Source organism: Cucurbita pepo, chromosome 10, assembly GCF_057944985.1.
Source record: "Cucurbita pepo subsp. pepo isolate OVF chromosome 10, ASM5794498v1, whole genome shotgun sequence".
Lineage (NCBI taxonomy): Eukaryota > Viridiplantae > Streptophyta > Magnoliopsida > Cucurbitales > Cucurbitaceae > Cucurbita > Cucurbita pepo.
The window spans coordinates 5633719-5655203 of NC_141807.1; the positions used below are offsets into that span (position 1 = coordinate 5633719).

General features: G+C 35.6%; 3 protein-coding genes across 3 annotated transcripts; all 3 read right to left on the minus strand.

Annotated features, from left to right (window-relative positions):
- Nucleotides 1–1444: 1444 nt before the first annotated feature.
- LOC111804157 (2-oxoglutarate (2OG) and Fe(II)-dependent oxygenase superfamily protein) lies at nt 1445–3186 on the minus strand. Its single transcript, XM_023688865.2, has 3 exons — nt 2686–3186; nt 1815–2127; nt 1445–1721 (listed from the first exon to the last, which is right to left on the minus strand). Exons 1-3 carry the CDS (start codon nt 3156–3158, stop codon nt 1488–1490), a joined length of 1020 nt encoding a protein of 339 aa, XP_023544633.2. The 5' UTR covers nt 3159–3186; the 3' UTR covers nt 1445–1487.
- Nucleotides 3187–4325: 1139 nt separating this feature from the next.
- LOC111803589 (putative serine/threonine-protein kinase WNK5) lies at nt 4326–8179 on the minus strand. Its single transcript, XM_023688069.2, has 6 exons — nt 7602–8179; nt 6989–7254; nt 6681–6904; nt 6439–6596; nt 5305–5587; nt 4326–5197 (listed from the first exon to the last, which is right to left on the minus strand). The coding sequence occupies exons 1-6, from the start codon at nt 7653–7655 to the stop codon at nt 4485–4487; spliced, it is 1698 nt and encodes a 565-aa protein (XP_023543837.2). The 5' UTR covers nt 7656–8179; the 3' UTR covers nt 4326–4484.
- Nucleotides 8180–11634: 3455 nt separating this feature from the next.
- Nucleotides 11635–20376, minus strand: LOC111803588 (uncharacterized). The gene is made up of 9 exons (XM_023688067.2): nt 19795–20376; nt 18305–18490; nt 17202–17294; nt 14921–15103; nt 14720–14822; nt 14443–14628; nt 12568–13715; nt 12078–12466; nt 11635–11985 (listed from the first exon to the last, which is right to left on the minus strand). Exons 1-9 carry the CDS (start codon nt 20044–20046, stop codon nt 11919–11921), a joined length of 2607 nt encoding a protein of 868 aa, XP_023543835.2. The 5' UTR covers nt 20047–20376; the 3' UTR covers nt 11635–11918.
- Nucleotides 20377–21485: the final 1109 nt, after the last annotated feature.

Sequence of the window (21485 nt, forward strand, 5' to 3'; positions counted from 1 at the left end):
CTTGGGAATGTTTGATATTTGATAAATTCTGACCCGAAAGTAGAAGATTGGACTGGGTTGCGTTGTGAATTCTATTTATATTTCTTATGTCACCAACCTAAACAACTCGAAATTTCGAGTTGGACTGAAAGATTTCCGTACCCAACTCATATGCACCCCTACTTTGGAGTCTATTAGGTGGTGGCAGTACACCCTGTAACAATCTAAGTCCACTTTTAACAGATATTGTCTGTTTTGGCTCGTTACATATCTCCGCTTCATAGTTTTAAAACATATTTACTAGGGAGAGGTTTCTATACCATTATAACGAATGCTTCGTTCCCTTCTCCAATGATGTCGGATCTCACACACCCTTTTTAAGGAAACTATACGTGACACTCACTTCATCAGATACTATTATAGATAATGCTACAAAGTCTAAGATCGATAGTAGACTAAGACACACAATAGGCTGTTCGATTACAAATGTTTTGATGGGATCTAGTGCATTAGCTTCGAGATGCAAGTATTATAACAACAACGGGAGGACAACTTAATTAATAATCTTAGAATTATTTGAATGTGTTAATTTAAATTTAATACAAATCATAATAAATAGATAATATCATTTCAATTGCAAGAATCAACTTATCATTTTAAATTGAGTACAAAATCTAAGATTATATGAACACAAAAATTTCATGTTTAAACTTAAGATTTTAATTATTGTATCATTGTTTAGACTGACATAAATATTTTAGATATTTTATATAATAATTAGAAAAATGTCTATATCCTCAATAATTTCGCTGTATGTCAATCAAGAGATAAGGAGAAGAACGAAACATCCTTCCTAAGAGTGTGAAAACCTCTCCCTAGCACTCCCTAGCAGACGTGTTTTAAAAACCTTGAGAGGAAGACTGAAAGAGAAAGCCCCAAAGAGAACAATATTAGTTAGCAGTGGGCTTGGGCTGTTACAAACGGTATTAGAGGCAAACATCGGGCGATGTGTCAGTGAGGAGGTTGAGCCCTGAAGGGGATGGACACGAGGTAGTGTGCCAACAAGGACGTTGGCCTAAAGGGGTGGATTGGGGGGTCCCACATCGTTTGAAGAAGTGAACGAGTGCTAGTGAGAACACTAGACCCCAAAGGGAGGTGGATTGTGAGATTGAGCTCCAAAGGGGAGTGGACATGAGGCAGTGTGCTAGCAAGGACACTGGCCCCAAAGGGGAGTTGGATTAGGGGTCCCACGTCGATGGGAGAAGGAAACGAGTGCCAGTAAAGATGCTGGGCCTCGTGCTAGTAAGAATATTGGCCCAAAATGGATAGATTGTCAGATCACACATCGATCGATTGAGAGAATAAAACGTTGTTGTAAGTATATAAATGAAATTACAATATTCAATTCCACACTTTTCTTCAAATACAAATAATTTTCAAATACAAATCCCAATAAACCCTTCAATCAACAAACCAATCATATGAACATTCAATCACAAACCCAATGCTTATTTGCCTTTAAACAATGAACACATGCAATTGTAAAGAACATAAACTGAAATAACATAAAACGCAACCAGAATTTGATCATAAATGGTGATGATCTTAGAATGGGAATGCTTTTTCACCAAATTACGGTTTGAAACTTCAAGCTCAATCGAGAACGACGTTCGACTTCCAAGCAAGTCTGGCACAAACGTCATCTCACTTCTTGCACTCTTCAATTTTCCCAAGCTTCGTTCCTATCAAAACCAAACGGGTTTAATAGTTATCAAATGAAACCTAAACAACATCCGTAAACTAGTCACGAAACACAAGAGTACGAATAAGATTACCACGAGTTGCTCGCCGAGGGTGACAACAATCGTGTCGGCAGCAGCATCAAAGGTAAAGGAGGAGGGTTGTTGATAAGAATTGATAGAGAATTGGCAATGCTCTCCGGGGATGTGGAGGCTCATCATGTTCTTAGTTTTATTTTCCCTCTCACATGGGTTTGGGTTTTGGTGATTATTATTGTATCTATAAACGCTGAAAATGCTCTCTTTTTTGTCTCCTTTCTTCATGTTCTCACCCATGCATTTCCATAACCTTTCGCTTATTTTCTCTTCAATCCCTTCTAGTTTGCTTCTTAGTTTCTCCATCTTTTCGCTGCAAGTCGACCCGAATCGAACCGGATCGAATTCGATTCAAAAACGGGTTAGTACAGATAATACCTAAACTCAGTTAATTGGGTTAGAAATCAAAAAATTTCCGAATTTACGAAAGAATGGAATACAAATTATTGGAATCCGAGACGATAAAAAAAAAAAAAAAAAAACTAGTAAGATTAATATATGAAGTGTCAATATACCGCCATATATTAACAGGTAAGAATTTTTTAGAATTCTTAAAATTTGGTATTTTTAAAATAAAGTATTATTTTCGTAACTTTTTTATTAATTAATTTCACATGAAATAACTAAAAAATCAAATTAAACCTATTTGATTAGGTTTTTTAAATTATATAAATATATGTGTAGTGTATATGTGTATATATATATATATATATATATATAATTCCTATTAATAAATAAATTCTATTAAAGAAAACATTTCCGTAAAAAGTGGGCCTGACTTGGGCCACTTACAGCGAAGCCCAGCCCATTACAGCCCATTTAGAAACATATCGGAAACATTCAAAGTTAATGGATGGAATCGGAATTTTACCTGATTTGCCGGTTCGTTGCGGCCTGTACAACTGTATTTTCCGACGCCTCGCTGTCATTCCGGCGCCGTACCTGGAAAACCACCTCCCGATTTCCGACGTCTCCAGCCCAGCTCCGATTATCATCTTCCCAAACGGATTTAGCTTCATTCACCACCGACAAAATCTCCTCGCCGGAAATCCCGTGATTAACAATACGAAACGCCCCGAATTCATTGGCCGACCGGAGCATTCGCGCGGTCGCGTCGCCGCCACTTGGAGAAGCGAGTGATCGGAAATCAATGACGGCGAGAGAAGGATTAGTGGTGGAGATAAAGCGGGATTCTGGCAAAGAGAGCTGCGGTAGGTGAATCGACTTCTCGAGAAATTGTTTGAAGGTCTCGTTGGCCGCCGAGCGCGATCCGGTGCCAGTGGGGATCGGAGACGGCGGCGGAGCTGGGATTGTCAAGCGGGATTTTGTGCGTGAGAGAGCCATATCTTTTAATAACGACGGTGGACGGCGGCGGAATTGGGAGTTTATTAGTTCTGATTATTTGGGGTTTTTTTTTAATAAATATATATATTAAAAAAAATAGAAAATTTGTTTTGAAGGGCCCAATTGGGTCATTTATGGCGTAGTACGCACGTTTTGTGTTTGTTACTTAATGCTTATCATTAATTCATTTTTTCGTTATTTATTTATTTATTCTTTCATTATTATTTCTCCTATAAATAATAATAATAATAATAATAATAAATCTACCCTCTCAAATTTAAAATCCATTAATAGAGTTAATAATTTAATAATATATTAGCTTTTAGTTCACTTCCGACAGTTGTCGTCGGTGCTATAGATAGGAGTACGTTATGATAGGATTGTGTGTTATGCCCCTTTGGTCCCTATAGATGGAAAGAGTTGTCTGGTGATCCCTAGATTGTAACACGTCTGCTCATTAACTCATCGCATCGGTGTTATTGTTTCTAGGAATGACTGACGCCTCACCTGCATAGGTACCTACGTAACGTAGTGTCGATGGCACATTCAACATAGTGTTCAGACTCTTGTGCCTTCCAGAATTAGGGGTCTTCGAGCCTGTTGCGTACGATTAGTCAGCCTTACAGCGACAAAAGGATTAGATGTCCCCCCATGCTACATTAACTCCTCGCACCATTGTCGCTGTTTCTAGGACCGACTGACGCCTCACCTGTACAAGTACCTACGTACCGTAGAGTCGGTGACACATTCAACATAGGGTTCAGACTCTTATGTCTTCTAGAATTAGGGGTCTTCGAGCTTGCTGTGTACGATTAGCTAGCCTTGTGGCGACAAAAGGATTAGACGTCCCCCCATACTACAATTTCCTATGGCCTGAACCCGGTGCCACATTAGGTTAGGGAGTTGGTCGTTACTTTAAAAGAAAAATCATATTTGAATACTCTAGCCAATTGGATCGAAGAACTAATATGCAAACCCTGATCAACCTGATTTCATTCGGAACTTCGATCTAAAATATCTAAAAACATCAAAACTACAAGAAAAGTAAGATTCATATTATATTATCGATCTAAACTTATTTGAGATTTGAATCGCTCTACAAGTAAGATCAATCAAATCAATATCGAAGAATTTTAAGCATATAACCTAAACTACGTTCAATTATCGAAGCATTATGTTTCACACATTTTACAAATGCAAAACAAATACAAGCACACATTTAAGTTTGTTTCATTTATTTATACACAAATCCTCGAACCCCTAATGAAACCATTCATGAACATCAAGAACATTACTTTGTTGGTTCTTGATGAACATTTGGTTACCCTATGGCTTTTGGTATCCAATATTCTCCATGGCATCCACCGTATTAAACAATCGCTTCTTCAACAACATCTCTACTAACGATCGGTGCAATGCCTCGCTACGGAGGTTCACCATTGACTTCACCCTCGTAAGCCTAGCCGAGTTATCAGATCGGGTTCGTCTCTCGAACGCTTCTCGATCCACCATTACTTTAGTGTCCTTATACGTCAAATGGTGCGCGTCTATCTTCATGGTAGGGCAAAATCTTGTAGGGTTCTTGGTGGTTGATATGCATTGAGGATCTCTTCCATACTCATCTTCATTGTTTGACCAAAAGCTTATTTCAGAGTAATTGAAGGAAGAACTTGTATCATCATCACCAATATTCACACCATCCAATATATGATGATGGGAACTCTCATAAAAAGAGTAGAAACCCTCAAGAGAATTTGAGGAGGAGGCATGGGAGGAGCACGAGTAGAAAGGATGTCGGGTTACGAAGCTTTCGTCATCGTCGTCGTCACCATCGTCTTCTTCTTGTTCATCATAGTTGAAGCTATCTTGATGGTATTCCTCCCAATTGGGTATCAATGTGGATATCTCATTTTTTATCATCATAGCTATCTCACTCGGATCCCAATCACTGATTTCCAACTCTTTAACCATCTCGGTCGCAACGTCGATAGCTGTATCGTTTATCGTGTCGAATGCAAAGTGTACGTTCTTAGCTTTACCTATCCACATGCATATGACGAGTTTTTAAATTAGAAAGAAGAAATCGATACTGAATGAAACCAAAATTTAGAGACAGATTTGTAGGGTAAGAGTTAGCGATATTTACCGTTCTTCACTTTGATATGCACTTTTAGAAAAACGGTATCGTCGTTGGGATTCATTGATCCAGAAATGACCATGTCTGTCCTTCTTGACATTGAATTGTTTGGAGTTTGTGATGAACACAAGAAGTGTTCTTGATGAGAGCCATTGTTGTTATTGGAAGCTAGAAATGGGTCAAGCAAGAGCTCTTTGGCAGGCACCCTCTTTGAAACATTCTCCAAGCATTTCTTTACAAAATTTTGGGCCTCCAAGTCTTTGATCCCATAGAATGCATTTGGCAACTTTCCCTGCTCGTGCCATGCAATTTTCTTTAGTCTTACGTGGTGCCGTCAACCTCACAGTTTTAAAACATCTCTACTAGTGAGAGGTTTTCACACCCTTATAAGAAATGCTCCGTTTCTCTCTCCGACCGATGTGGGATCTCACAATCCACCCTTTGAGGGCCCAACGTCCTCATTGGCATACTGCTTGGTGTATGGCTCTGATATCATTTGTATCAGCTTAAGCCCACCGCTAACAGATATTATCCGCTTTGGCTTGTTACATATCGCCGTCAGCCTCACGGTTTTAAAACGTGTCTACTAGTGAGAGGTTTCAACCCCCTTATAAGGAATACTTCGTTCCCCTCTCCAACAGACGTGAGATCTCACAATCCACCCCCCTTGGGGGCCCAACGTCCTCGTTGGCATACCGTCCGGTGTCTGGCTTTGATACCATTTGTAACAGCCCAAGCCCACCACTAGCAGATATTATCCGCTTTGGCTCGTTACATATCGTCGTCAGCCTCACAGTTCTAAAATGTATCTACTAGGGTTAGGTTTCCACACCCTTATAAGGAATGCTTCATTCCCCTCTCCAAACGATGTGAAATCCCACGTTGATCGTTCGATCTTCGCGTCGTTAAATTTCAAAAAAATGTTTGAAATGTCAACTTTCAATTTTGTGCCTACTGTGTATATGCTATTGACTCCGACAACGAGCTAAATGCTTACATGATTACTAACAAATGTTTATCATTTGTTTCGAAAATATCCATATTTTAATAGACACTATCTTCATGGATTTATTCAAAACTCGTTACTAAATCGATACAAATCGTAATAGTTTAGAGAGATCAATCATATTTTTATCGACTTACCGAAGTGACTTTCTTGTATATCTGAGCAGGGTTGGAGCACTCGCTATAAGGATACTCCAAAGTGAGCATCTCAATCAAACACATTCCAAAGGAATAAACATCTACAAGCTCATTATAATCCTCATCATACAGCTCCGGTGCCATGAACTCGGGTGTACCTGCAAACTCCGATCGTCAAAGCATTTTTTTTAAGACAATATCATATCATTATAGAAATATAAAGCTTGAATCGAGAAGCTTACCTATAACACTATGAGCGTGTTGAGAATCATGAAGGATGGTAGCAAGTCCCAAGTCACCAATTTTAACTTGCCCAAGATGGCCATTGATGAATATGTTATCACATTTAAGATCTCTATGGATTACAGGAGGATCATGGCCATGAAGATAAGCTAGGCCGTGTAGGATTTGTCGAGCCCAGTTCTTGATCGCTTCGATATTGATGTTTCGATGTTTTTGTCGGTACCTAATAGCATGAGCGAAGCGAAATGAACAAATATCAAGAACAAGAACAAGAACAAGATAGAATAATGTTGTGAATTATTAGTACTCTCTAAGGCTGCCGGAGGTGAACATTTCGGTGATGAAGTTGAAGGTTCGACGATGAGTATCGATCCATGAAGCGTAGAATCGGATGATCGAGTCGTGGTTGAGGTTCTTGAGGAGATGAACTTCTGAGTAGAGACGTTGTAGTTCCTCAGGGGAATGGAACACATCTTTGAGCTGGACTTGGTTCCATGCCACTTCAATCCCAAGCACCTCATCAAAGGCTTTATATACCGTCTTCATCGCTCCTTTCCCGAGAATCTCTCTAAACTGCATAGTAACCGCTGATATTATCTTTTTTGGACTTTTTTAAAACACGATAGTCCTCGATTATCATCTTATTAAAAAATTACCCCAAATTTTGAAGTAATTTATATAATTCAACCTAAAAATAACCAGATTAGGAACTACAAACATGTTTTAAGTCAATTTGAGCATAGTTCAGCTGATTTTAACATAGATATTAATTATCTTTTCAATTTTTGCACAATAATACTCGATTATCATCTTATTCGTAACCCATAGCAAATTTTTCCGAGTAATTTATATAATTTAAGGTAAAATATACAGGAAAAGAAAGGGAATTAAAGGAGTATGTAGGGTTTATAGAAACTTACCCGTCCATAGCGACCAGATGGGTCTGTTTCAGCATACCCAGAAGGCTGTGCCATTGTTCTTAGCTCAAAATCAAAATCAAAATCAAAATAGAAACAATTATATATATTGAAAAAGTATTGTTTTTGTAAAATTCAAACAAAATTATTGAAGAAAAAAAAGGATGAAGGAATTGCTAGATGATCCGAGGCTTCCCTTGATAGTTTTCATTGGAGAAAAATCCAAACAAAAACCAGAAAAGATTTGAGTAATGAACACAAATAAGCTTAATCCAATTCATTTCAACAACCCCACGTGAAAATTTGTGGTAATATTTTGAAACCATTTGAGTCAAAATCCAAAACCCAGAAGAAAAAAAGGTGTTTGGATGGTGGGAAAATGAAAAGATGGAAGCTTTTTTGAGATTATGAACTGGAAATGGAGGAAGAACAAGAGATGAAATGGAATAATAATCTGAATTTGAAGAATCTGTGCCCTCGCTTTGCTACAACCATTTGTGAAATTTTCTCGGGAAAATTTGATTTGATTTGATTTGATTTTCTTAGAACACAAAAATTTTCTCTTTCTTTGTTTCTTTGGGGATTTGAATGCAAAATTAAATGAAATGAAGAAAGAACAAGAGGCGTTTGTTTTTTAACGGATGACGTCTGTTGACGGTGACGGGGTTGATTTTTAACGGAGAATTTAGTGGCTGGTTCGGCTTCGGCTGCGAGCCAGCCGGCAGACTGTGAGAAGGGTTGTGTTGTGGTAATTGGTTAGTCATAATTCAAATAAATTTAAACTTACTTCCAAATTTTTATTATGTCCTTTTAATTTTAAAAATCTCAAATGAGTCCTTTTAATTTTATGTAATAATTGTTCGGTATAAATTTTTTTGTACAATAAGTTCATTACAAGAATTCAACCGGTTAGCTACTAAACACGACGTTGAAAGTTCAGTAAATTATTAAGTATAAAATTTTAAACTCAAGAATTTAATAGCAAATTAAGTTCGAGAATCTATTTAATGCATACGTGACGGGTCGGGATAAATTATATACTAAAATATTCAACCTTTTTTAATTTTATGAATCTATAAAATACTGGAATTTATGTTCAATATATTCATGATTTTTTAATTTTATGCATAGTTTTTTGTTTTCTAAATGTCTAATAAATTAGAGTATATTAAAAATAAATATTTAAAGATTTATTAGTCTAAAAATTTGGATATTTTCTAAAGTCTAGGGATCTATTAGAAATAATTTTAAAAATATAAATACTAAATTGTAATTTAATATTTAAGGCACCTGTGTGTCGTGACATTTCTCTATAACATAGTCGCAGGAACTCACTGAACGTAGAATTGTTTTAAGTAAAATGTTTTTAATTTTGAAGTTTTTATGATTAACTTACTAAAAAAGAAATGCATCTTACGGATATTGATATTGACGTTTAATTCTTTGAGATAGCGTACATTAATTAGATGGTCTAACAATAACAAATAAAGAATTAATGATTAATTCTATAAACAAAACAAATTCTTAAAACTTTGTATTTTTAAAATATGAATTTATAAATTTAATTTTTAGAACTGAATATAAAGTGTAAAAAAAAAAAAACTTTATTAGAAGCCAAAATAAAATAAAAATGATAATTATATTTATAAATAAAAAGAAAGTTGAGGAGTTGAAGGGAGCCGGCTTGGCTAAATTAAACAGTGAGCCGATGATTATATTTATAAATAAATAAGTAAATAAATAAATAAGAAAGTAGCCATCAGAGTAATATTTTAATATTTAAGTTGACTTTGTAAGGTCCAATAATGAAAAAGGGCCAATTGCCCTTTTAATTTCTCTTTTATTTTAAAATGTATTTTGGTAAAAGTTTTTTTAACTTTTAATTAAATTTGACCACCTTTTATTTGTTAATTTCAAAAATTACACGTGGAAAATAAAAATAAAAGCATATAAATTGAAAGCTTCCACCCACATACTCTACCAATATTTTATACTATACGTAATTTCAAAATTTTTATAGATGAGATAATTGGAGTAGACTCAATAATAAGAGATATTCACCGAGCAGCTCAAGTAGTAGATTGTAGTATGCATATGAATGTGCAACCTAAATACACTACCATTTGTAACAACGTAAAAAGAGAAGTTTCCACACCCTTATAAGAAATGTTTCGTTCCCCTCTCAAATCACGTGAGATCTCACAATCCACCTCCCTTGAGGGCCAATGTCATCGCTGGCATATCGCCCAGTGTCTCCTGTGATACCATTTGTAATAGTGCATGTTCGCTTAGGCTCATTAGCAAGTTTTTTTTTCCGCTATTTTCTATCGTGACAGCCTCTAACTCTAAAGCGTGTCGAATTTATCAATGTTCTCCAAATTTTTTAAGAAAAAATGGGCATATTTCAATTAATTAGTAACTATGACAAATTCAAACTCAAAAAAATAATAGTAATAATTGTAAAAGATGATGGATGATTGAGTAAATATTGATAAAATAAAGGGTATAATTCAACTATTTTTATACCATCAAGGGCTTATCTTTTTTTTATTATATTTAAAAAAAAAAAAAGATTCGATAACAATTATGCTAAATTTTTAATAAATCCAATATACTTAAATATTTGAGCTGACTTTATATAAGCATGGGTTAGATTTTGATGAGTTTGGTACCCATTGGTTTCTTGTCATTTTCATCTCAAATTTTATAAACATATAGTTGACTTGACGTGTCAATTATCAACTTCTCCCTTATTAATTAAATACTTGAGATTTTTAATATAAACTATGTTTTTATCACTAAATTATTTAATTCATTTCTAGGGTTTCCTCAATAATTATACCCTTTTTTTTATGAAACCCTATTACGCAATGTTATAAAAGTGAGAATCTGATGCTTATACCTCACCAATTGCTTCCCTACAAGTCCCCTTCTCATTTCATCTTTTTCGGGGGTCTAATCAATGAAGAAACGATCAAACAAAACCATCAATAAGCTCTTTTTTTAGATTCGATGACGTGTAAGTTAGACATTGATGAATCTATATACTAAAATCGATTAAACAAAAACTAGCCTCAATCATCAAATAACACCTCGGGAATCTTGATTGAAGAATAATGCAGGCCTTTTGATCATTGTATTTACATTTAATACAATAATGAAGGCCTTGTACACTAAAAAAAAGTGTCGGTAGAGCCCTTATATCGACATTTGTTATCAGAAATCGACTTGTGCATAAATTATGAGAAAATGAGTGAAGCCAATTCGATTAATGGCAAGGCTTGGAAGCAAGCTACCAGGGCCTATTGGCGACAACTAGGTTTGGCTTGGTTAGTAGTGCCCGCCCCCTTGTCCGGGAGGCTTGCTAGCCCATGAATTCTTCAAAGCGGGCCAGCTCGGGCGTACAAGGACCAAGAAGTGCCTTGACATGCCCCACTACCTCTCCTCCTTTTATACAATTATGAACTCCACAAAAATTTCTCAATTCCAACAATTCCAACACAACTTATCCTTAAGGAATTGACGTAACAAACTCCACAAAAATTTCTCAATTCCAACACAACTTATCCTTAAGGAATTGACGTAACAAACTACACAACGATAGGTATTTATACAACTCAAAGAACAGCAAGATTTTAAGTTGTTAGACTAGATACTTGTTTAAACCAAAACTGAACCATGATTTCACGACTCAACTCCAAATCTCTTAAGCCAAGGAATTCTTTTCATCTACAAAGAACAAAAGGCTCTTTCCTATAAGATGAGAAGAAAATACAGCTCAGCCATAGGAAACAGCTGTAGACCTCTTCCCAGAAAATTTGTGCTAACAGGGGAAGGGAAGGGCCAAAACAAACAAAACACAAAATAAGGAAGGTAAGGTATTAACACTGTTGCTATGGTGATGGATAGGGCAATGTAGAGATGGCTCCAAAAAGAAGCATTTTCATTTAACTTACAACAAACATAGGCAACAATATATTCTGTGCTGGGATGTTTACCTACAAGGAGCAGAGAAAAGGGCAAAAACATGGAGGAATGAGGGTCAAAAGAAGCAACCATTGTTACAAACATCCTAGTTTCAAATGAAAAAGGGCTCTTTCTGTGTAAAACACGACAAACGACTATCGAGTTATTTGAGGAGAAAAGCAAAATAAATTGGTAGGATGTACAAAATGCTTTTTGAGCTACAAATAGAACAGAACATCTAAATTGCAGAGATGGAAGGAGGATCGCAAACTGTTGTTTGTTAGCAACTACAGTTTCTTCCTACTCAGTTTCATACTGACTAACCGTATAAATAAACTCCATTCCCCACTTGTGTCAGTTGGATAAGGGTGGGAAATCTTCTTCATCTTTCAACTCATACGATTGCATATGAACAGAGAGCCTACATATTCAGAACAAAAAGAGAAAATTTAAACAGTTTAACAAGGACATGTAATCGCATAAGTACCTGGAAGGGTTATGAAGCGTTCGTACCTATCGTGGTCTTTGATTGACGCTTGTTTGGCTTTCTGCATCTTGGGACTTGAAACGTTTAAAGCTTCTGAGTATGAAAATACTGCCGATACAGGACTCGATTCCCTGCTACAATCTACGGGCGACTCTAATTGAAGATGCCCAAAAGACCCAAATTCTACCGCTCTATCAGGTCGTGACATTGAATTCCCATTGTGCTGAGCTTTCCTTACAGAAGAACCAGTGGAATTCAACATGCCACCAGCAAGATTAACAGTTGGTACTTGGTACGAGTCTTGACTACTTTTCTCGAGTACAGTTGTTTCCAATGATCGGCCATTGTTTCGAGGCGACCTCACTAGCACTTGGTTCCTTCCCCTTGCTGATGGTGGTCTGTCCCTGTAATGGTTCTGGAAAGAAAGAAATACTCAAAGACAAGAAAGAAGTGTACATCTTCAACCACACAAACTGTAAGACGAAAAGTGTTTGAAGTTTAATATGACGAGAATACCATGTTGGGAAAGTATGTCCCGGTTCCTCGTGGCTTCGGCATCTCTTCCATACCCAATGTTCCACCCCCAGGTAATATTGGTGATCGCATGGGATAGAATGCTGGTCTTGCAAGGAGTCCATTATTGTTCATCTGAGCAAACGCATTCTGCTTGACCTGCACTGAGCGTCGTATTATATCCCATGCATTCTTGTTTGGATATTGTGAAGGCAATGGTGGAGGAGTGGGTGAGAGGGCTGCAGTTAAGGCATATTCGTAGTACCACCGGCCAATTTGCAGATTGTTAAAATGAGTTTCATAGTCACCACTAAGATCTGACAAAGCACTGAAAGCTTCTGGAGGTTCATCATTGCTATTCAGAAACCCACGAGAACATTGTTTCTTTTCAGATTGGTTCGCCAATTCATCATCATTATTCACGTAATTCTCATCCTGCTTATTACCTTGTGCAGAAGACCCTGTTGCATCAGTAGGTGATTGCAGATGCTGGTTAGATGACTTCTTCTCTGTTGAGCCAGAGTTCTCTGGAGTGTGTTTCTTTGTATTTTTGCCTGTTACTTCCCCGTTACAAAGGTGAGGATTACCTAATGGTGATATACCCTCCTTACGACTTGAAGGAGTAGACTTATGTGCATCGTTTGAAATAGTAAGACCTTCAATTCTCAAGCTAGCAAGATCATTTGCATCTCCAGAGAGACGAACGTCTGAAACACCAATGGCATTTGCAAGACCATCAACACCTGAAGGAACTGATAATGGTCTTCCTTGAGATGATTCATTCATGATTCCGCCAACAATGTCATATTCACCTGATACCTTAGCATTGGCATTTCCCCCATGAATTGATACCTCACGACTCGAGCTACGTTCTCCAGTGGTGTCATTAGCGTAGAGAGAGCCTGAATCACGATTATTTGTTTCTTCTTGTGTCTCTGAACCAGACACTAGTAAACCTGCACAAGATTCATAGCCTCCAGGCACTGAAACGGGATCTTGGACATCAGGCCGCTGCCCACCTCCGTGCCTATCCAATGTATTAGAAAAAAACTTGCGAACTTCATCCACTACAATTTCTTCAGGTTGGGAAAGGATAGATCCTAGCTTCCGAGCACCATAACTGAAAGCACTTCTAATCCTATAGAAGTTTCCTGCACGTTACAGAGTGGCTTTCAAATATTTTGAAGGGGTTCACCAAGGTCGCAAAAAGCTAGTTAATAACTAGAATGGATCGTATTAAGTTTTAAATCCTATTCGAGGCTTGAACTTTTATACTAATTCCATTCTACCCAACTCTCAAATCTTCTATTTTGATCCCTTAATTTTTAAATATAGTTCCTAGATTTCACATAAAAGTTTATTTTAGCTTACAGTCAATTTTCTATTTAAACCTAGATTCATTTCAAAACTTAGAAACTTAATTTGTTTTATTTATGAATAACCCAACTTTCATTAAGAACGAAAGAATAGAAGGGGCCCATAAAAAAAAGCCTCAATCAAAAGGAACCCAACTGAATAATAATAATAATAATAAGCACTAAAATGATTTTTTAAAAACAAAGTTACAAATTTCTGGAATCATTTGGATGTTTAAAGATCAAGACAGAGTATGCATAAAAATTAGGATTTAGTCATGTTCTTAAAACTTATTTCCATATTAAACATCTCCATGTGATAATAAAAGACCTCTCCCCTACTCTTGTGCTGCTCGAGGAACTAGAAAGCTATGAGTAATTTCTAAATGTTCAAAAACATAATAGCATTTTAAAAAGAAAAAAATAACACTTCACCATAGTTTCAGGATTTCCCGATCATACCATTATAGATGGGGGGGAAAATAGCAGACAATCAAACCCGATGTAAGAGAATTGTAGGTACCTTTGCTTACACTGCGACCAAGGTTGTTGTTCTCTTTTAGTGGATCGACAATGTTGAGATGCTTTATGGGAAATGCCCTTGAGTTTGGCTCGTACCCCCTTCCAGGCACGTATAACGTGTCTAAACAGCTCTTAAGAAAATCGGTGCTAAGCAACAGATCACCCCCACCATTTTCAGGTGTCTCAGCTGCCAGAAGATGGCCAAAACATTTAGAATCCCAAATACAAGGCATGCAGGACCTTCAAAAAAATTAGGTATGTCAAAAGAAACTTCTCACCAGCAAGCTCCGGCAGTGAGGATATGCGAACTGGACCATTCAAGCTTATGCAGTAATTATCCCAATCAAATTTGCTAAAATAGTCCAGAAATTTATATAACACCTAATAGTTTAGATATAGGATAGATTAGTTATATATAAAGCATGTGCAAGTCAATGAATGAAAGGGGTTTAAGAAGAGCAGCTACTGAGACTACTAACCTGTAAAGGACCATTTAAGGCAGAATGGAAGAGATGAAAAATATATAGAACCAAAGTCTCCAAAGCATATGTCGATATCAAGCCATGATGAGCCCCTAGAATGCGGCTCTCATAATAGCACCAAGCTTTAATAAGTATAATGCTGCGCTTAAAAAGATGATCTTTGCCCATGCGACAATCAATCTGTTAGAACAAGTAGCACTAAAATGTCATTATGATATGTCATTTTTACATGTTAGAAGAAGAGAGGCAGGAGTTTTGATCCCAACATTTCACAAAAGGATATCAATTAGAACCAATGAGCAAACATTAGGGAGTCATGTTAAATGAAAAGGAAAATTTGTTGAGAGAACTTGACTTTCATGGAGTACAAAGGAAAGAATACATGGACAAATAATACCCACAAAAATGAGCCGAACTACAAAGGGTTCCAGTTAAGAGAAAAAAATCCAAGCAAATAATTACAAAAAATCCTACAAACAGAGACCTAGAGAGAAACAAAAAATCTAATAAGAGACCAAACATCAGTAAAAGAACTCTCACGGCCTTAAAGATTTTGTTGTTTCTTTCATCCAAAGCCCCCACAAAATATCACACACATCATAAAAACCGCCCTTTAACCCAAGAGGGCAGATGGAGACTATGGTGGAATGTCATTTGCGCCTCGAAGAAACAGTTCAATGACATATTGATACAAGATGCACAAGACCACATGCAAGGGTCAATGCAGCATCAGATGCCAATTAATTATGTTCTTTAATATTTTATCAGACTCCAAATATTCCTTGAAGCTTTGTAAGCTCTTATATATTCAATTATGTTTATCAATGAAAGCTTGATTTCTCTATAAAAGAAATAATAATTAGTTCAAAAAAAAAATGAAAAAAAAGAGTTATTTTATCCAAAGGATGACCAGTTTACAACCAATCTGGTAAAGAATGCATAGGCCAAAGACAAGTCACTACATGCTGTTACATATGCAAATGTGTGCAAGCAGGGTAAAGGCAGGAGTCCTCTAAGGCCAAAGACTCACAATTTTTCTCACTCACAGTCGTGTTTACTTTTTATAGAACAAAATTTCTCGTCAATCAAGTCAAGAAACTAAAATATTAAGCCAGCATCGCTTCTTCTTCTAAAGAAAACTGTCAAGTTAAAGCATTTTGAAAAAACTACTAGGAAAGAAGGGGAAACAAAGACTCCCCATATAGATTTAAAAACTAAATTACTTCGAGAAACTACAGAAATAAGAATGCCCAAATTTCCTGATCCACTTACTTTTGATCGATGATGGAAATGTTGATGTTGATATAGATCACATAGATTTACAAATATATCCATGAAAATTCCAGGAAAAGTCACGGATATCAAAAATACTTGGAGAAATATTGTGAACTTTTAAACAAAACTTCAACACTAACTTATTTAAGATACAAACTGCCCATTTTAATGCATCCACCACTAACTTCAAATAAAAAATGTGCATTTAGTACAATAAAAATAATAATATTGAAGACTGGAAAATAAATAAGAAATTGAATGATCCTTTGATAAACATATTTAGAGCATCATTAATCATATATATATGCAAAAAAAAAAAAAAAAAAAGAAAGAGAGATTATGAAAGATATATATATTATATATATTATGAAAGATAGAAAAGAGAGATTTATGGGCCAAGAAAGAACAGGTGAGGGGTGGAGAAGACTAACTGGAAACATGGAAAAAAATGCAGAAATTGAAGAGAGAGAATATTGGATTAAAAATTGGCGTGAAAACTGAATAATCACCCGAATACATCGCCAATAAACTCACGGTCAACTGTTAAACACACGGTAGTTTCCACAGTTTATTGATATTTCCCGTATATATTGTAGATGCATTGCCAATTTTCAATAGAAACAGACTAAGCCCCCTATATCAGTATTAACCTTGCGAAGATTTCAATAACAATAATACATCTGAATGATATTTCTAACATTTCATGCTTGCTTTCGATCATAAAAAAAAACAAATTGGTGCTAGAAGAATGATCATTCTATTCTGGACGTCAATCCAGATATCATAAATGATCAGTAAGCTCTGCAATCTACAAGTATGCTTTCAATGATACTGAGACCCATGCTCAAGTTCTCAATCATATGAAGTAAACAGGAAAATAAAAAAGTAGGTTATGGCAGTTAACTAAAGAATTACACAAACGTAGATATGGTCAAGTTTTAAGCATCAGTTGATACATACACAACTTAATCTAAATCTATACATATACTCCACTAAAAAATACCTTCTCAAGGAAGCACAACGTGCAAAGCCCTCCCAATTGATTGAAGGAAATATCAACAACTATGTTCTGTACAAGACATTTTACAAGCTTAACCTGCAAACAGAACACTCTAAGACATCAAACATTACATGAAAAACAATAGAGGGCTATACTAACTGCAAGTAGAAGATCCTGTATCACATTTTTACATGACAAACAAATATAAAGTAAAGGTGAACACTATAAACAACATATGATTATTAAAAAACTGCTTGTCGAACTCATGCATTAATAGTTCAACCATCTATTTAATGAACCTACAAATGACACTGCTCCCTAATATCCTATAAAATTATCTAAAAATTACTAAATATAATAGCCACCTGCAAGTAAATTTCAGTTTCATCAACCAAGTTGACATTGGTTCATGGATAAACTAACCAATCACTAGCAATATAGCGGAACATAGTTCACTGGAAGATCCAGGGGCGTTATAGAGACAAGTCCATATAATAAGACAATGTCAAAAGAAAATAAATTAAGAGACTTGGAAACAGGAAATCTAGCCAAGTCTTTCAAAAATTAAGGTTTTGAACTCTTCCAAAATATACATTATACAAGGGGCAGCAATAAACTGCAATATGTCACAGAAGTTCCAGAGACATGCAAAACTTCTGGAAGAAGTTCATTGGGGAAAAGAATAGCAGAATCAATAAAAGATCTCAGAAATGACTAGCTTCAGTTAATTGATTTCAAATACTAAGCTCATGCCTATATCTTATTTTTCTCTTCAACGATTGAGAGTAGAGTACCATGACCAATTGCCAACTGAAAGTTCAAAATAGTGACTCTAGGATATCATAGCAATTGGCGTGATCCATCAAAAGATGGGAAGATGACCATAAAGAACCAAAATTCTCAACTCCTACTGTAAGGAGAGATATCTTGAGCTCATTGGCAGTAACGAAAGAAGTAGCTTGGCACAATTATAAAATAAAAAAGGAACGTCATCATTTTTCCATTCCTCCTGCTTCAGGAAAAAGACGGGAAAAAAAAAAAAGAATTGCATATTTTGCTTATAGAATAGCTATAAAAAAGAAGAAAATAATATTTAAATTCAGGACCTCTGCTCGAATTAATTGCACATCCTTTACAACAAACTCGGCCGCCCCATTCTGATCTTCACTATTGAGAACCGAACATACATCATTGGCCAAAGCTTCCTCTATATTTGAACCACCGAGGACAGTCAAATCAATATCTCCATCGGGCAAATAGGTCTTCAATGGCACTGACCCAAATGGAAAAACCTGTACTATCATATGTTAGTAAGAAATCTGCAATTAAATCTGTAAATTCAATCAACTTTTCAGAATCTGAGCACAAATTTCGAACAGAAGAAGGTGGAAATGGGTATAATTTCCACGCCAATATTGAACATGTGGAAATGTCTAAAAGAAAGCGAAGATTATTGCTTCAGTTAAACTACAGTCAGGGTCAATGCCAGCAGCTTTAATAGGCCCCAGGATATTAAAATTACATCATACACTACTCTACAAGATTCAACCTGTATAATGCTTTCATGACACGGCTATTGAATTTCCAAAGGAAAACCAGTCATTGAATACAACCCGAGCAGGTACACACCATCAAGTAGTCAGCAGTAAAGGGAAAATGTTAGGCTTTGTTGTAATTGCATAGATAGAGTTGTTAGAACTGAATATTATTATTATCACACGGGGGAAATGATTACCCACATGCACAAACTAAACTCGGTATCTTGAAAGTGGATAAACATTGTCCCCTTTTCTCTGTATAGTCCATCAGATCAATGAAATATCTATTTCTAATAAAAATAAATAAATAAATTACAATAATTAAAAGACGAAGATGAAGGTAGTAGATCAACATTGTTTAAAGTTGAAACTGGATTCACCTTCGCCAAATTTACACTTACAAAGACACATGCAGATGACAAATAAAAAGTAAGCATTTTACAGAAGGCCTTGCCTGAAAACATTGATTATAAATATATTTGATAAAAAATATGTCAAGACGAAAATGTACAACCACCTCATTCCTACCAAGAAAATGAAAATCATCCATCCAAGAAAGAGCCTCGTCTCTTACACATTGGAAAGAGATAGAACATACAAAGCTTGCATGATCAAAAATCATAAACAAAATCATGTTTACTGCTTCGTATACATCCTCCATGTCGTTTAAAGCATTATTTCAACCTTGCATTCATCAATTTAGTCAGCACAGATTGGATTACAATCACCACCCACTCAACCTATCGGAATGAACAAAACCTAACAGCACTTGAAAACGTTTAACGAAAGCACAAACTGGGATTAAGTTCGAACGTTGAATCAGAAGACTGCTTCCTATATGATAATGCTACTTCAACAAAAGAGAAACTTGTGAACACTGTCCAGATTAATCATCATTAAGAAAGCGAATCCTTAGCCGTCATACTTCACAACATCAGTAATTATAAGCACAGATATGAAAACTCCAGAATCCTCAACCTACTAGTGAAGACATAATAAGTACTTAAGTGTAGAGATTAAGATTGCAATGAGTATATTACATATAATCCCAAGCTCACCTCGAATCTAAGATGACCTCTAAGGAGTCTTTGCACATGATCTATAACCGCTTTCCTTCTCTTTTCCGAAAAGACAGTAGGCTGAACCTGCGCGATAATAGCCTGTGTGGCTTCCTCGGCTCGTCGCCAGTAATCGGCACCTATAGCCGTCGGATTCGACGGTAGCAACGTAGAAAACGATGAGGAGGAAGACGGCTTCTCTTCTGCTACGCCGCCGTTTTGTTCAAACGACCAAGACCGAAGATCGCCCATGAAAGAACTGAAGCTTCAGCGACGGTACAAAGCCTGAATTGGTCACTGCCGACAACCGCCGATGATTCCAGAGACCGCCGCTACACAAATCGACGGTGTAATCATTGTGGTTTGTTAGAGAGAATTAAGATGGATAATCCAAGTTTTAGAGTGATGGTGGTGATCTGGAGTGAAATTTTATGATCCCACAGCAAGCGATATGAGAGAAGGAGAGATGGAATGAAAAAGGAACCGATGAACGGCGGCCGGAAGGATGGATGAAACCGATAATTTTGCAAAAGAGGAGAGTCTCTGAAGCAGGTGATGATGGGGGCGGATCCGAAAGTGATTAACAAGTTTATAACAGTAAAAATCGTCAATTATCAAATTATAAAAATTATAAAATTTTATAAAAATTAAAAACAAAAAACAAATTATGGAAAATGGAATATAAAATAAAATAAAATCAAATCAAATAAAATCAAAATCAACGCAATTTCCTAAATTCTTTTTATTTATATTTTTTATATTTTATTTTTACCAAAGTAATTTACTCCTATAACCTAAAATATTGACTTGGCTTAGTTTATATGAAAAAAAAAAATATTTAAATTACTAATTTCTATAATTTTTTGTTTATTTTTTTTTGATAAATTTATAAAAAAAAAATATTGATTTAACCTAAACAGACTTGCTCCATTATGAAATATAGATTTTACGATCTTTCATGCATCGTTAAAGTTTGCATGAGCCGTACTTATGGTAAGTTACGTTTTTTATAATTTTTTAATTTAGCTTTCATAGTTTACTTTACACGTGTTCGAAAATTTAACGTTTTTTTTTTCATATTTTACGGATTGACATTTTCATTATTATAATAAATATACAGTACGTTTTTGTACCGTAGTAATGAGTAAATGTTTGCTAAACGACTTATTAGGTTATTTAACTGTATGAATATTTACGGTTGGAGAAAAAAAAATTAGCGTGAATTAACAAATAATTTATATAGTTATCGTGTTAATTAAAGTGATAAAACCGAACGAACATTTTAAAATTATAGAAATTAAATTGTATGTTAATTTAATAATTATTATATTATTATTTTGAGGTTAGTTTACAATTTGGGTCAATTTTCGGAAAAAAACAAAAAAAATAACACCATAATTAACACACTCACATGATTCATGAATGAAAAAAAGAAAATCAATTAATTATTTTCTTTTCTTTTCTTTTTTTTCTCTTTTTCTAATTTTTTTGTGTTGAAGAATTTTGTTTCATCTGAGCATTAAAATTTTAGTCATGATCTAACCCAACCCGAATACAAGTTACATATTCATAAGCCACAGTCATCACTAACGTCTATTACAAACGTCAAATATTTTTAATAAAATCTAACCCGATCCAACCACTATAGTCTGGGTTGGATAATTCGAGTTGTTCAGGTCATTAAATCATAC

What these genes read in the sequence shown, in the direction of transcription:
- LOC111804157 (XM_023688865.2), bottom strand. Translation starts at nt 3,158, where the DNA reads ATGGCTCTCTCACGCACAAAATCCCGCTTGACAATCCCAGCTCCGCCG. An exon ending in GCAACGAACCGGCAAATCAG is followed by an intron (nt 2,128 to 2,685) that starts GTAAAATTCCGA and finishes GTCGACTTGCAG; the next exon opens with CGAAAAGATGGAGAAACTAA. An exon ending in CCCTCGGCGAGCAACTCGTG is followed by an intron (nt 1,722 to 1,814) that starts GTAATCTTATTC and finishes TGGTTTTGATAG; the next exon opens with GAACGAAGCTTGGGAAAATT.
- LOC111803589 (XM_023688069.2), bottom strand. Translation starts at nt 7,655, where the DNA reads ATGGCACAGCCTTCTGGGTATGCTGAAACAGACCCATCTGGTCGCTAT. An exon ending in TATACAAGAAAGTCACTTCG is followed by an intron (nt 5,588 to 6,438) that starts GTAAGTCGATAA and finishes TGGCACGAGCAG; the next exon opens with GGAAAGTTGCCAAATGCATT. An exon ending in GCATATCAAAGTGAAGAACG is followed by an intron (nt 5,198 to 5,304) that starts GTAAATATCGCT and finishes GCATGTGGATAG; the next exon opens with GTAAAGCTAAGAACGTACAC.
- LOC111803588 (XM_023688067.2), bottom strand. Translation starts at nt 20,046, where the DNA reads ATGGGCGATCTTCGGTCTTGGTCGTTTGAACAAAACGGCGGCGTAGCA. An exon ending in CCTTAAATGGTCCTTTACAG is followed by an intron (nt 14,823 to 14,920) that starts GTTAGTAGTCTC and finishes CTAAACTATTAG; the next exon opens with GTGTTATATAAATTTCTGGA. An exon ending in CTCACTGCCGGAGCTTGCTG is followed by an intron (nt 14,629 to 14,719) that starts GTGAGAAGTTTC and finishes ATCTTCTGGCAG; the next exon opens with CTGAGACACCTGAAAATGGT.